Genomic DNA, 14601 nt, shown 5'->3' with positions numbered 1-14601 from the left:
CTTAATTTAAAAATAACTAGATCCAAGTTTTTTCCTGTCTTTTAATATTTAACTTAATTGCGACATTTTTATATATTAGACAGAAATTTAGAAAATTTGGATAAAGAATTTTGAGCATTGATGAGAGAAATTGATTTTAAATTTAGATAATCAAAATTTCGCTATAAAAATATAATTTTTGGAAGATTTCGATTGTTGCGTTTTCAGGGAAAAGAAAATCTATTTGTCAGGCCAGACGAGATCCCCAACTCGTATCCTGCAGATTTTTTTCACTTCTTCGATTCCTAAATTAATTTCATCTTCTTTGGAATTTTCCACGCGAATTTCTATTGCTGAGAGGATAGTCTGCATTTTATTTTCTCGAGCACAGATCACAAAAGGGAACTGGAATTTTTCCTTATATCTGAAAAATCGTGAATTTAAAAAAAAATCAGATTCAATTTTTGAGGTCTTGAATAAAAAATTCAGGGTGGCGATTTGACCGGGAAAAAACCGGGGAAGAAGTTAAAAAATTCCAAATAAAAATTCACCTATTTCAGTAGAAAATTTAACTATTTTTCTGAAAATCTGTTTCTTTTTGGGATAAGAATCAGATTTTTAACGAAAAATTAAAATATTTTAGTTTTGGTTAAAATTTGTTGTTTTTTTTTTAAATGAAAATTGATATTTTATACTGAAAAATTAAACTATGTTTTGGAAATTCATGTCATTTGTGGAAAATTCGTAATCAAATAAAAAATTTGTTTGAAAATACATTTTTGAAAATGAAAATTGAAGTATTTGGTTAAAAATTCAAGTATTTTCAAATATAAAAATCAGGGTGGTGACTTGACCGGGAATTTAATTAGAAAACACGTTTTTTTTTTCATTTTTCGTTGGGAATTTTCCATTTTTTTTCTTAAAAATTCAACTGTTTATGTTTAAAAGCCAAACTTTTTTTTTAAATTAATTTTGTTGGAAGATTTCTCATTTTAATTGAAAATTCATCCATTTTTAAAAATATATTTTACTTTGTTGAAAATTAATTTTCCAAATAAAAATTTAAATTTTTTACAACAAAATTAAATTTTTTTTTTTGGGAAATTCATGTAATGAATTATATATATTTTCAGCAAAAAAAAATAGTTTAATTAAAAAAAAAATCAGTTTTCAAACAAAAAGTTGAATTTTTATCCCAAAAATATCAAATTTCAAAGAAAAATAGAGTAGATGAATTTTCTGTTGAAAATATAATTCTGAAACAAAACAACAAATTGTTTTTAAGAAAAAGTGTTAAATTTTTAATTGAAAAATTGATTTTCAACAAAGCGATTAAATTTTTTAAAAAGTTATGAAGTTTCAATTAACATGACGAATCTTTCAAGAACAAAATTAATGTTTAACAGCAATTTAACAACAAACAATAATTTACAATATTTAAATAAAGAATTATTTCATCTTTCAGTTTAAAAATAAATTTACTAGTAAATTTAATTTTAAACTGAAAGCTGAAATTTCAACTAAAATTATGAATATTTAATTTGAATACTTGAATTTTCAACCAAAAAGAAGAATGTTTAAAAAATGAGATTAACTTTTAAAGAAAAAAATCACTTTCTACCAAAAAAAGTACATTTTCTACCAAAAAGTTGTTTTCCAAGCAAACTACTTGAATTTTTAACAAAATAAATAAATTTTCAATTAAAAAAGACAAATTTATATCTAAATTGTTAAATTCTGAACTAGAAAAGGTCAACTTTCTAACCAAAATGGAACGTTTAAATTTTCAGTAAAAAAATTAAATTTCAATCGAATTGATGAATTTTCAATTAAAATTATGAATCTTTAAGTGGAATCGTTGAATTTTATACCTACCAAAAAGATGAATATTCAACTAATAAGAATAATTTGACTAAAAAAAGACTAATTTTCTACAAATTCAATGAATTTTCAAAAAAATAGTTTAATTTTTAAGTAAAAAATATCAATTTTCCACTAAATAGTTGAATTTTCATCCAAGAAAGATCAAATTTCAACCGAAAATTAAATTTTTTTAATTTTCCGTTAGAAATTCAATTCTCTACCAAAAAAAAATCAGATTTTCAGAAATATAGTTACATTTTTAGTAAAAAAATCATTTTCATAGAAAGAAAAAACAAGTTTTTCAATCAGATAGCTCATATTTCTACCAAAGGAATGAATTTCTAATTAAAATAATGAATATTTAATTTTTTTAAATCATTTTTCAACGAAAGAGTTTATTTTTCAACCAAGTAATTTATTTTTAACCTAAAAGATGAATCTTCAAATAAAATGATGAATATTTAACTGGAACACTTGAATTTTCAACCAAAAAGAAGAATTTTTAAACAATTAAATTAATATTTAAAAGAATATTTTCTACTATAATAAGTCGATTTTCTACTATTTCAAGGAAATAAATGTATTTTCAATTTGAAAATACAAGTTTACATCAAAACTGTTAAATTTTGAGCAGTTTCATCCAAAAATCATTCAAAAATAGTTTAATTTTTAAATAAAAAAATATCAATTTTCAAGAAGGGTTGAATTTTCATTTTTTAAAAATTTAACCACAAATATAATAATTGAGTTTTCCGTTAAAAATGTAATTCTCAACCAAAAAAAATGGGATTTTCCGAAAAATATTTCAATTTTCGGTAAAAAAAACTTCCTTTCATCCAATGAAAAAACAAGTCTTCAATTAAGTAGCTCATTTTTTAACCAAATAAATAAATTTTTATTTTCAATAAAAAAATTAACATTTTAGCAAGAGTTCATTTTTCAAACAAGTAAATTCATTGCTAACCTGAAAGATAAATTTTCAACGCAAAATAAGATTTTTTAAACAATGAGATTAAGTTTAAAATTAAAAAAAATCGTTTTATACAAAAAATTCAATTTTTTTAACAAAATGCAGGAATTTTCATCTAAATAAATGAATTTTTAATTTAAAAAGACAAATTTTCATCCAAATTGTTACATTTTGAACTAGAAAAGTTCAATTTTCCAACAAAAATGGAACCGTTGAATTTTCAGTTGCAAAAATTAACTTTCAAACGAACTGATGAATCTTCAACTTTTTAAAAATATAACTTTCTTCGTTGAAAATCAATTTTTCATATAAAAACTTAAATATTCCAGTAGAAAATTTAAACGATTTTTCTGAAAATCCGTTTTTTTTTTTGTTAAGAATTACATTTTTAACGGAAAATTAAAATATTCTATTTTTGGTTGAAATTTTATCTTTTTTGGATGAAAATGAATATTTTTTACAAAAAAATTAAACTTTTTTTTTAATTCATGTAATTTGTGAAAAATTCGTAATCAAATAAAAACTTTGGTTGGAAATTGACCTTTTTTAGATCATTTTTGTTGTTATTTTGTTGTTGGAAGATTTGTCATTTTAATTGAAAATTCATCCCTTTTTAAAAATGTATTTTACTTTTTTGAAAATCAATTTTTCAAATAAAAATTTAACTATTCCAGTAGGAAATTGAACTATTTTTCTGAAATTCCTTTTGTTTTTGTTTTTTAAGAATTAGATTTTTAACGGAAAATTAAAATATTATATTTTTGGTTGAAATTTCATCTTGTTTTGAAGAAAATTGACATTTAAAAAAAAAAAAATGAAACTATTTTTTTAATGGAAATTCATATAATTTGTGAAAAATTCGTAATCAAATTAAAAATTTGGTTAAAAATTGACCTTTTTTAGTTGAAATTTCAACTATTTGGTGGAAAATACATTTTCGAAGATGAAATTTTAACTATTTGGTTAACAATTCAAGTATTTTCAAGTATCAAAATTGATCCCTTTTTAAAAATGTAACTTGCTTCGTTGAAAATTAATTTTCGAAATAAAAATTTAACTATTCCAGTAGAAAATTTAACTGATTTTCTGAAAATATTTTGTTTTTTTTTCAAGAATTAGATTTTTAACAGAATATTAAAATATTCTATTTGTGGTTGAAACTTTATCTTTTTTTTAAAGAAAATTGATGTTTTTTATCATTGAAAAATTCGTATTTTTTTGTAGAAAATTATTCTTATTGGTTGAAAATTCATCTTTGTGCTTTTGAAAGTAACAATTTGGATGAAGAATTCAAGTCTTTTTAAATTGAAAATTCATTTATTTAGATGAAAATTCAAGTATTTTATTAAAAAATCGACTTTTTTGTATAAAATGATTTTTTTTATTTAAAAGTTAATCTCGTTCCTCGAAAATTATTATTTTGGGTTGAATATTCATCTTTCAGGTTAGTAATAAATTTACTTATTTGAAAAATGAACTCTTGCTAAAATATTAATTTTTTTATTGAAAATAAAAATTTACTTGGTTAAAAAATTATCTACTTTCTTGAAGACTTATTTTTTCTTTTAATGAAAAGCAGTTTTTTTTACCGAAAATTGAATTATTTTGGGGAAAATTCGTTTTTTTTTGGTTAAGAATTAAATTTTTGACGGAAAACTTAAATGTTATATTTTTGGTTAAAATTTTGTTTAATAGATATTCAACCCTTGTTGAAAATTGATATTTTTTATTTAAAGATTAAAATATTTTTGGAAAATTCATGTAATTTGTGGAAATTTCTTATTTTTTGTTAGAAAATTAATATTATTGATTGAAATATCATCTTTTTGGTGGGTAGAAAATTTAAAAATTTGGATGTACACTTGTCTTTTCAAATTGAAAATATATTTATTTCCTTAAAAATTCGCGTAAATTAAAAAAAAAACTTCTTTGGTAGAAAATCGACTTATTATAGTAGAAAATATTCTTTTAAATATTAATTTCATTGTTTAAAAATTCTTCTTTTTGGTTGAAAATTCAAGTATTCCAGTTAAATATTCATCATTTTATTTGAAGATTCATCTTTTAGGTTAAAAATAAATTACTTGGTTGAAAAATAAAATCTTTCGTTGAAAAATTATTTTTTTTTTAAATTAAATATTCATTACTTTAATTTAAAATTCATTTCTTTGGTAGAAGTATGAGCTATCTGATTACTTGTTTTTTCTTTCTATGAAAACGATTTTTTGACTAAAAATGTGACTATATTTATGAAAATCTAATTTTTTGTTTGTTTGAGAATTAAATTTTTAACGGAAAATTAAAAAATTTAATTTTCGGTTGAAATTTGATCTTTCTTGGATGAAAATTCAACTATTCAGTGGAAAATTGATATTTTTTACCTAAAAATTAAACTATTTTTTGAAAACTCACTGAATTTGTAGAAAATTAGTCTTTTTTTAATCAAATTATTCTTATTAGTTGAATATTCATCTTTTTGGTAGGTATAAAATTCAACGATTCCGCTTAAAGATTCATAATTTTAATTGAAAATTCCTCAATTCGGTTGAAATTTAATTTTTTTAACTGAAAATTTAACCGTTCCATTTTGGTTAGAAAATTGATCTTTTCTAATTCAAAATGTAACAATTTAGATATAAATTTGTCTTTTTTAATTGAAAATTTATTTATTTTGTTGAAAATTCAAGTATTTTGCTTGAAAAACAACTTTTTGGTAGCAAATGTACTTTTTTGGTAGAAAGTGATTTTTTTTCTTTAAAAGTTAATCTCATTTTTTAAACATTCTTTTTTGTAGTTGAAAATTCAAGTATTCAAATTAAATATTCATAATTTTAGTTGAAATTTCAGCTTTCAGTTTGAAAATAAATTTACTAGTAAATTTATTTTTAAACTGAAAGATGAAATTCTTCTTTATTTAAGTGTTATAAATTATTGTTTATGTTGTTAAATTGCTGTTAAACATTAATTTTGTTCTTGAAAGATTCGTCATTTTAATTGAAGATTCATTACTTTTTTAAAAATTCAACTGTTTTGTTTAAAATCAATTTTTCAACTCAAAATTTAACTATTCCAGTAAAAATTTAACTGTTTTTCCTAAAAACATTTTTTGGTTTTATTTAAGAATTAGATTTTAAACGGAAAATTCATCTATTCTATTTTTGGTTGAAATTTGGTCTTTTTTGAATAAAAATTCAACTATTTGTTTGAAAATTTTTATTTTTATTTAAAAATTAAACAATTTTTTTTGTTGAAAACATATGTAGTTTGTAGAAAAATCCTCTTTTTTATAGAAAATTAATCTTATTGATTGAAGAATCATCGTTTTGGTTGATACAAAATTCAACTAATTCAGTTAAAGATTCATAATTTAATTTGAATATTCATCAGTTTGGTTGAAAATAAATTTTTTCAACTGAAAATTTAACTGTTCCATTTTGGACTAAAAAATCGACATTTTTTAGTCCGAAATTCAACAATTTTGATATAAATTCGTCTTTTTTAATAAAAAGAATTCATTTATTTCGTAGAAAATATGCGTATTTTGTTAAAAAAGAAATTTTTTGTAGAAAATGATATATTTTTAAAAATAGTTTTTATTTTATTTAAAAAAAAATTTTTTTATGGTCTAAAAATTATATTTTTGGTTGAAAATTCAAGTATTCCCGTTACATATTCATAATTTTAGTTGAAAACTCATCTCTCAGGCTAGAAATAAATTTACTTGATGGATAAAAAAATTTTTTGCTGGAAATTATTTTTTTTTTATTGAAGATTCATAATTTTCATTAAAAATTTATTTTTATGGTTGAAACATAGATATTTTATTGAAAATTTATTTCTTTTTTTGTTGCAAATAATTATTTTCTTACGCTGAAAATATTATTCCAATTTAATATTCCATAATTTTAGTTAAAATTTCTATTTAACATTAATTTTTTAACTGAAAATTTAATTATTAATTTTTCTTTTAAATGATATTTCTTAGTTAAAAATATTTTTTATTAAACATTGATTTTCTTAGGTTTAAACTTAATTATTTAAGTTTTGTTGGACAATTTATCTTTTTTAGTGAAAATTATTATTTTTTTTTTGAAAATTGAACTTTTTCAGATTAAAATTCATTGTTTTATTTGAAAAATAATTTCCTTTTTATAAACAAGAGATATTTTGATTTAAAATAAAAGCGGGTTTGAGTTTCTACTTTAAGAGATGAATTTTCAAATCAAAGGATGAATTGAAAAAACGTTGAATTTTCAATAAAAAAATAATTGAATTTTCACATTAATTAGACGATTTTTCTGTGTTAGAAATATCTGTTGGTGTAAAATTCAACTATTTCAGTTAAAGGTTCATAATTTTAGTTGAAAATTCAACAATTGGGTTGAAAGTCAATTTTTTCAACAAAAAATATTCATAATTTTAATTAAAAATTCATTTCTTTGGTTGAAAAAAGGGCTTTTTGATTGAAAACTTGTTTATTCTTTGGATGAAAATGTATTATTTTATTGAAAAGTGATGAATTTTTCTGTAAATACGTTTTTTTTAAATCAGGAATTTGATTTTTAATTGAAAATTCAACTACTCTGTTGTATTTTTGGTTGAAAATTAACCTTTTTTGATGAAAATTAAACTGTTTGGTTGAAAATTGAGATTATTTATTTAAAAATTAAATTTTTTTGTTGGAAATTTATGTAGTTTGTGGAAAATTCTTATTTTTTTGTAGAAAATCAATCTTATTATTGAAAATTCATCCTTTCAGGTAGGTATGAAATTCAACTTTTCCAGTTAAAGATTCATCGTTTTAGTTGAAAATTTATCAGTTTGGTTGAAAGTTAATTTTTTCAACTAAAAATTAAACCGTTCAACTTGAGTAAAAAATTGACCTTTACTAATTAAATGTTTAACAGTTTAGATGTAAATTTATCTTTTCTAATTGAAAATTCATTTCTTTCGTTGAAAATTCACATATTTTGTTTAAAAATGACTTTTTTTTAAAATAGAAAATCGACTTTTTTGTTAGATTTTTTTTTTGAGTTAATCTCATTATTTAAAAATTCTTCATTTTTGTTGAAAATTCAAATATTCCAGATAAATATTTATCATTTTTTGTTGAAAATTAATTTCTTTGGTTGAAAAATGAGCAATTCTATTGAAAATTCCTTTTGTTTGGTTGAATATTGATTTTCTTAACTTAAAACTCAATTATTTAAATTCAGTTGAAAACTAATTTTTTTCAACTTCAAATATTCCAGTGGAGGATTTATAATTTTAGCTGATAATTCATCAGTTAAGATGAATTTTTTTTGCTAAAATTGTTCATCTTTTTGGTAGAAAATTAATCTTCTTGGTTAAAAAATCAATTATGTGTTTGAAAATTTAATAATTTTGTTATAAAAAGATGTTGAAAATTAGTTTTTTCATTGTTGAATTAAACTGTTTTTTATTTAAAATTAAAATCTTTTTGGTTTCCAGTGAGAATTCCTCTTTTTTGTTGAAAATTGCATTACTTGAATGAAGATTTAACTATTTTTTTCAAAATTCATTATTTTGGTAAAAAATAATTAATTTTCTTAGTTGAAAATTCATCTTTTTGCTAAAAATTAAATTATTTTCTTAAAACCTTGAAAATTTGAAGAAAAAAAGTAAAAAAAATTGAAAATTCATCTTCTTGCTAGAAATTTAATTATTTTGTTAAAAACTTAACAATTTCGTTATAAAAAAATAATTCTTTTAAGTTAAAAATGCTTCTTTTTGCATTGAAAATTCAACTAGTTGGTTAAAAGATTGACTGTTTTGTTCAAAATTCACTCTTTTTGGTAAAGAATTAATCTTCTTGATTGGAAATTTATCTTTTTTGTTAGAAATTTTATTATTTTGTTGAAAATTTAAGAATTTCTTTAAAAAAATTATTTTTTTCAGTTGAAAATTTGTTGGTTTGGAATGAAAATTCAATTATTTCGTTAAAAAAATAACTGTTTTGTTTAAAATTCATATTTTGGTAAAAAAAAATCTTCGTTGAAAAATCATTCTTTTTGATTTTTTAAATACAAATTTATTGATAATTAATTTTTAATGGTTATCTTTTTGGTAAAAAATTATTCTTCTTCGTTGAAAATAATTTTTTTGGCCATAAGCTTAATTATTTTATTAAAAATCTCAAAATTTCGTTGAAAAAAAAACACTCTTTTCAGTTGGCAATTTTTTTTTCTTGCGGATTAAAAATTCAACAATTTGGAAAATTGCATTGGTTAAAAGTCGAACTATTTGGTTAAAAATGTATCTTTTTGGTGAAATAAACTACTTTTTTCTTTGTTGGAAATTCATCTTTTTGGCCAGGAATTTAATTATTTTGTTAAAAATTCAACAATTTTGTTTAAAAAAACGTCACTCTTTCAGTTGGAAATTCTGTTTTTTCTTTTTGGCTGAAAATTCAACTATTCGGTTGAAAAATGTACTACTTTTTAAAAATTAATAAAAAATAAAAAAATTAATCTTCTTGATTGAAGATTCATATTTTTTGTTAGAAATTTTATTTTATTTAGAAGTGTACTGTTTTGTTAAAATTTAAATTTATAGCAAAAAAATTACTTTTTTAAATTAAATATTCGTCATTTTGGCTAGAAATTAAATTATTTTGTTAAAAGTTCAACAATTTCATTTAAAAAAAGCACTCTTTCCAGTTGGCAATTATTTTTTTCGGATTGAAAATTCAACTATTTGGAAAATTGCATTGGTTAAAATCGAACTATTTTGTTCAAAATTGATCTTTTTGGATAAAAAAATATATATTTTTTGTTGGAAATTCATCTTTTTGGCCAGAAATTTAATTATTTTCTTAAAAATTCAACAATTAAAAAAAAATACTCCTTTTAGTTGGAAGTTCTTTTTGTCTTAGGGTTGAAAATTCAACTATTTGGTTAAAACATGTACTGTTTTGTTCAAAATTCATCTTTGTGGTAAAATATTCATCTTTTTGATTGAAAATTGATTTTCTTGGTCAGAAATTTTATTATTTTTTTTAAAAATTCAACAATTTCGTTAAAAAAATCATTATTTTCAGTTGAAAATTCGTCTTCTAGGATTAAAAATTCAACTATTTCGTTAAAAAAATGAATGTTTTCTTCAAAACTCATATTTTTGGTAAAAAAATCTTTTTGGTTGAAAAATCATTCATGTTGATTTTTTTCATACAAATTTGTTAAAAATTAATTTTTAATGGTTATCTTTTTGATAAAAAATTAATCTTGTTTATTGGAAATTCATCTTTTTGGCCAGAAATTTGATTATTTTATTAGAAATTCAACAATTTCGTTTAAAAAAAAGCACTCTTTTCAGTTAGCATTTCTTTTTTTTTGCGGATTAAACATTAAACTATTTGGAAAATTTCATTGGTTAAAAGTCTAACTAATTTGTTAAAAATTTATCTTTTTGGTAAAAAAGAACAAATATTTTTTATGGGAATTCATATTTTTGCTCAGAAATTGAACTATTTTGTGAAAAATTGAACAATTTCGTTAAACAAAAAATCATTCTTTCAATTGGAAATTTTTTTTTTTTTTGGTTGAAAATTCAAATATTTTGTTGAAAAATGAACTATTTTTTGGTAAAAAATTAATCTTCTTGATTGAAGATTCATATTTTGGTTAGAAATTTTATTAGTTTGTTGAAAATTCAACAATTTCGTTAAAAAAAATTTTATTTTCAGTAGAAAATGCGTCTTTTTGGATCAAAATATTTGATTTAAAAGTGTAATGTTTCCTTCAAAATTAAAATTTATGGCAAAAAACTAATTTTCTTCATTGAAAATTCATCTTTTTGGCTAGAAATTTAATTATTTTGTTAATAATTCAATAATTTCGTTTAAAAAAATCACTGTTTTCAATTGGCAATTCTTTTTTTTTGCCGATTGAAATTTTAACTATTTAGCATTGGTTAAAAGTTGAACTATTTTATTCAAAATGTATCTTTTTAATAAAAAAAACGAATATTTTTTTAGGGAAATTCATCATTTTGGCTAAAAATTCAAGTATTTTGTAAAAAGTCAACAATTTCGTTAAAAAACTCATTCTTTTCAGTTAAAAATTCGTCTTTTTGGATTGAAAATTCAACTATTTCGTTAGAAAATTAACTGTTTTGTTAAAAACTATTTGGGAAATTGCATTGGTTAAAAGTCGAATTATTTTGTTCAAAATTGATCTTTTTGGTAAAAGCAAAAATTAATATTTTTTATCAGAAATTTAATTATTTTGTTACTTTTCCTTTTTTCAAAATTTATATTTTTGGTAAAAAAAAATCTTGGTTGAGAAATTATTCATATTGATTTTTTAAATACAAATTTGTTGAAAATTCATTTTTAATGGTTATCTTTTTGGTAAAAAATTAATCTTCTTCGTTGAACATTCATCTTTTTGGCTAGAAATTTAATGATTTCTTTTTAAATTCAAGAATTTCGTTACAACAGCACTCTTTTTTATTGAAAATTCTTCTCTTTTTTTCCTATTTTTTTTCAAAATTCGTTTTTTTTTTTTTTTTTGTAAAAAAATTAATCTTCTTGATTTAAGATTTATATTTTTGGTTAGAAAATTTAACAATTTCGTAAAAAAATCTTTCTAACTGTTGAAAATGCGTTTTTTTGGATTGAAAATTCAACTATTTGGTTAAAAAAAATAACTGTTTTGTTCAAAATTCATATTTTTGGTAAAAAAAAATCTTCTTGATTGAAAAATCATTCATGCTCATTTTGTAAATACAAATTTGTTGAAAATTAATTTTTAATCGTTATCTTTTTGGGCAGAAATTAATCTTCTTTTTTTTTTTTAATTGATCTTTTGGGCCAGAAATTTTATTATTTTATTAAAAATTCAACAATTTCGTTTGAAAAAAGCACTCTTTTCAGTTGGCAATTCTTTTTTTTTTTTTTGCGGATTGATAATTCAACTATTTGGAAAATTGCATTGGTTAAAATCGAACTATTTTGTTCAAAATTGATCTTTTTGGATAAAAAAATATATATTTTTTGTTGGAAATTCATCTTTTTGGCCAAAAAATTTAATTATTTTGTTAAAAATTCTACAGATTTCTTTTAAAAAATCAATCTTTCAAGTTGGGAATTTTTTTCTTCGGATTAAAAATGCAACTATTTGGAAAATTGCATTGGTTAAAAGTCAAACTATTTTGTTCAAAATTTATCTTTTTGGTAAAAAAAAAAACAAATATTTTTTTATGGGAATTCATCTTTTTGCTCAGAAATTTAATTATTTTGTTGAAAATTTAACAATTTCGTTGAAAATTCAACTATTCGGTTGAAAAACGAACTATTTTTTTCAAAATTCATTTTTTTGGTAAAAATTAGTCTTCCTGATTGAAGATTCATAGTTTTGGTTAGAAATTTTATTAGTTTGTTTGAAAATTTAACAATTTCGTATAAAAATCTTTCTTTTCAGTTGAAAATGCGTCTTTTTGGATTGAAAATTGAACTATTTGGTTTAAAAATGTACTGTTTCGTTCAAAAAATTCATATTTTTGGTAAAAAATCTTCTTAGCAGATCAATCATTCTTGTTGATTTGTTTATAAAAAGTTGTTGATTATTTTGTTATGGTTGAATATGAATCCTATTGAAACATTTTATTTTTTGATATAAAATTAATCTTATTAAAAAATACAGATTTATCTTTAAAAATTCAAGTATTTCAGTTAAATATTTATAATTTTGGTTGAAAATTCATTAATTATAAAAAAATGTTTGCGTTTTGCCCCAAATATGAAAAGATTACTTTAACTTGACCGGGAAAATTGAAAAATTTGAGCGGGAAAAACCGGGAATTTGAAATCGTCCGCCGAATAGCCACCCTAAAAACTAAAAATGCAGGGAAGAGATAATTTTGATTGAAACTTACAAGCTGTTAAAATCACTCAAAGTTTGTCTTTCCTCTTTGCTCAAACAGTCGAGTCCCGCTAATTTTTGCTCATTTTGAGATTCTCCAGTGAGTTTTCCTTCATCGAGAAGCTTGCCTGCCAACTCGGGATGCTTCTGTAAAATAATTTCCTTTTCTGCAGTTTTAAGTGTATCTAAATAATTGTCGAAGGCAATTTTTAGGGCTTCACAAGTTGCAAAAGGTCTTTTCGAAGCGACTTTTTTTGCAGCTTCAGGACAGTGTTCGATTACATTTCCAAAAAGCCATTCAAATTGTTCACTTTGCAAGGCGTTCACTTCGGTTATACTCAAAATCCCACCTGTAGCCATTTTTCTTAAACTCTGAAACAATCCAATTTTTATTTTCTTCAAATTAGATTATTTTTTGCTTCTTAATTTTTAATTTATTCTATAAAAAATCAATAAATAGGATCCAGTAGTAATAAAAGTTGGACCATTTTTCAAGAGAATTTGGAATATTTTGGTATTTCACTTTTAGATAATTAAATCTGAACAAAATCTAGATATCGAAAAAATACTTCAAAGTAAAATTAACATTGTTTGTAAATCTAAATTTTAAAATCGATTCAACTCATGAAATTAAAGCAATTTTGAGATTGCATCAAAAGAGGAAAAAATAAAAACTTGGCGAGATGTTATTTCTTTTTTTTTTTTTTAATAATAAGTAATCGATTTTTTCCTTTGCAATATATTCTCTAAATTTCTATCATTTTTTCAATTTAATAAATTTTAAAAAATTAGATATCTTTTATAATTACTTGTCAAAGTTTTATGTCTCACAAATTATTAAATTTGTTTACGAATCGGTTTAATATTTTAGACTATAGGTCGAATAAATTACTAAAAAAATTGAAATATGGACATAAAAAGTGAAATAACTTGAAAAACAATTAATAAATCAAAATTTCCTTAAAAATTGCACCGTGGCATCATCTAGTGAATTTATCCTAAAATTTTCAGACGAATAAATTGAATATTCTAGGCTACCGGTCGAATAAAATGCTAAAAATCGAAAAATTGGCATAACATTTAAAATAACTCTAGAAACAATTAATTAATAAAATTTTTCTAAAAAGCGGCGCTGGAGCTACATCTCTTAAATCTGTCCTGGATTTCTAAAATTCATTTGTTGAATATTTTAGGCTACAGATCGACTAATCTGCAAAAATCGGATTTTGAGCATAATAAGTGAAATAACTCTAGAAATAATTAATTAATCAATCAAAATTTCCTTAAAATCCCGTACTGGAGCTTTATTTAGTGCATTTATCCTAATATTTTGGGGAATACATTGACTGAACTGCTAAAAGAATCGACAAGTGGGCATCAAAAGGGAAATAACTTTAGGAAAAATTAATTAAACAAATTTTCCTTAAAAACCACACTCGAGATTCATCTAATGAATTTATCCTGAAATTTTTAAAAGAGTCAATTGATTATTCTAGGCTAACAGTCGATTAAGCTGCTAAAAATCGAAAAATGGTTATAATAAGTGAAATAACTCTATAAATAATTAAATTTTACAAATTTTCCTATAAAGTGGCCCTAGAGCTTCATCTAGTGAATTTATCCTAAAATATTCAGACGAATCAATTGAATATTCTAGGCTATCGGTCGAATAAAATGCTAAAAATCGAAAAATTGGCATAACATTTAAAATAACTCTAGAAACAATTAATTAATAAAATTTTTCTAAAAAGCGGCGCTGGAGCTACATCTCTTAAATTTGTCCTGGATTTCTAAAATTAATTGGTTGAATATTTTAGGCTACAGATCGACTAATCTGCAAAAATCGGATTTTGAGCATAATAAGTGAAATAACTCTAGAAATAATTAATTAATCAAAATTTCCTT

General features: G+C 21.5%; 1 protein-coding gene across 2 annotated transcripts in view; it reads right to left on the bottom strand.

Annotated features, from left to right (window-relative positions):
* Position 1: 1 nt before the first annotated feature.
* Positions 2 to 14601, bottom strand: part of LOC117173321 (2-oxo-4-hydroxy-4-carboxy-5-ureidoimidazoline decarboxylase-like) — a 17815-nt gene continuing 3215 nt past the window's right edge. For both annotated transcript variants that reach the window (XM_033361811.1, XM_033361812.1), the window contains 2 exons: positions 12710 to 13068; positions 2 to 403 (listed from right to left, as the gene is read on the bottom strand). In XM_033361811.1, coding sequence (XP_033217702.1) covers positions 220 to 403; positions 12710 to 13056 — 531 coding nt within the window. In that variant the 5' untranslated portion in view covers positions 13057 to 13068 and the 3' untranslated portion in view covers positions 2 to 219. The remainder of the gene's footprint in view (positions 404 to 12709; positions 13069 to 14601) is intronic.

The sequence above is a fragment of the Belonocnema kinseyi genome, chromosome 5, assembly GCF_010883055.1.
Source record: "Belonocnema kinseyi isolate 2016_QV_RU_SX_M_011 chromosome 5, B_treatae_v1, whole genome shotgun sequence".
Taxonomy (NCBI): Eukaryota; Metazoa; Arthropoda; class Insecta; order Hymenoptera; family Cynipidae; genus Belonocnema; species Belonocnema kinseyi.
Note: the sequence above shows the minus strand (reverse complement) of the source record. Positions and strands in the feature narration are given on the sequence as shown.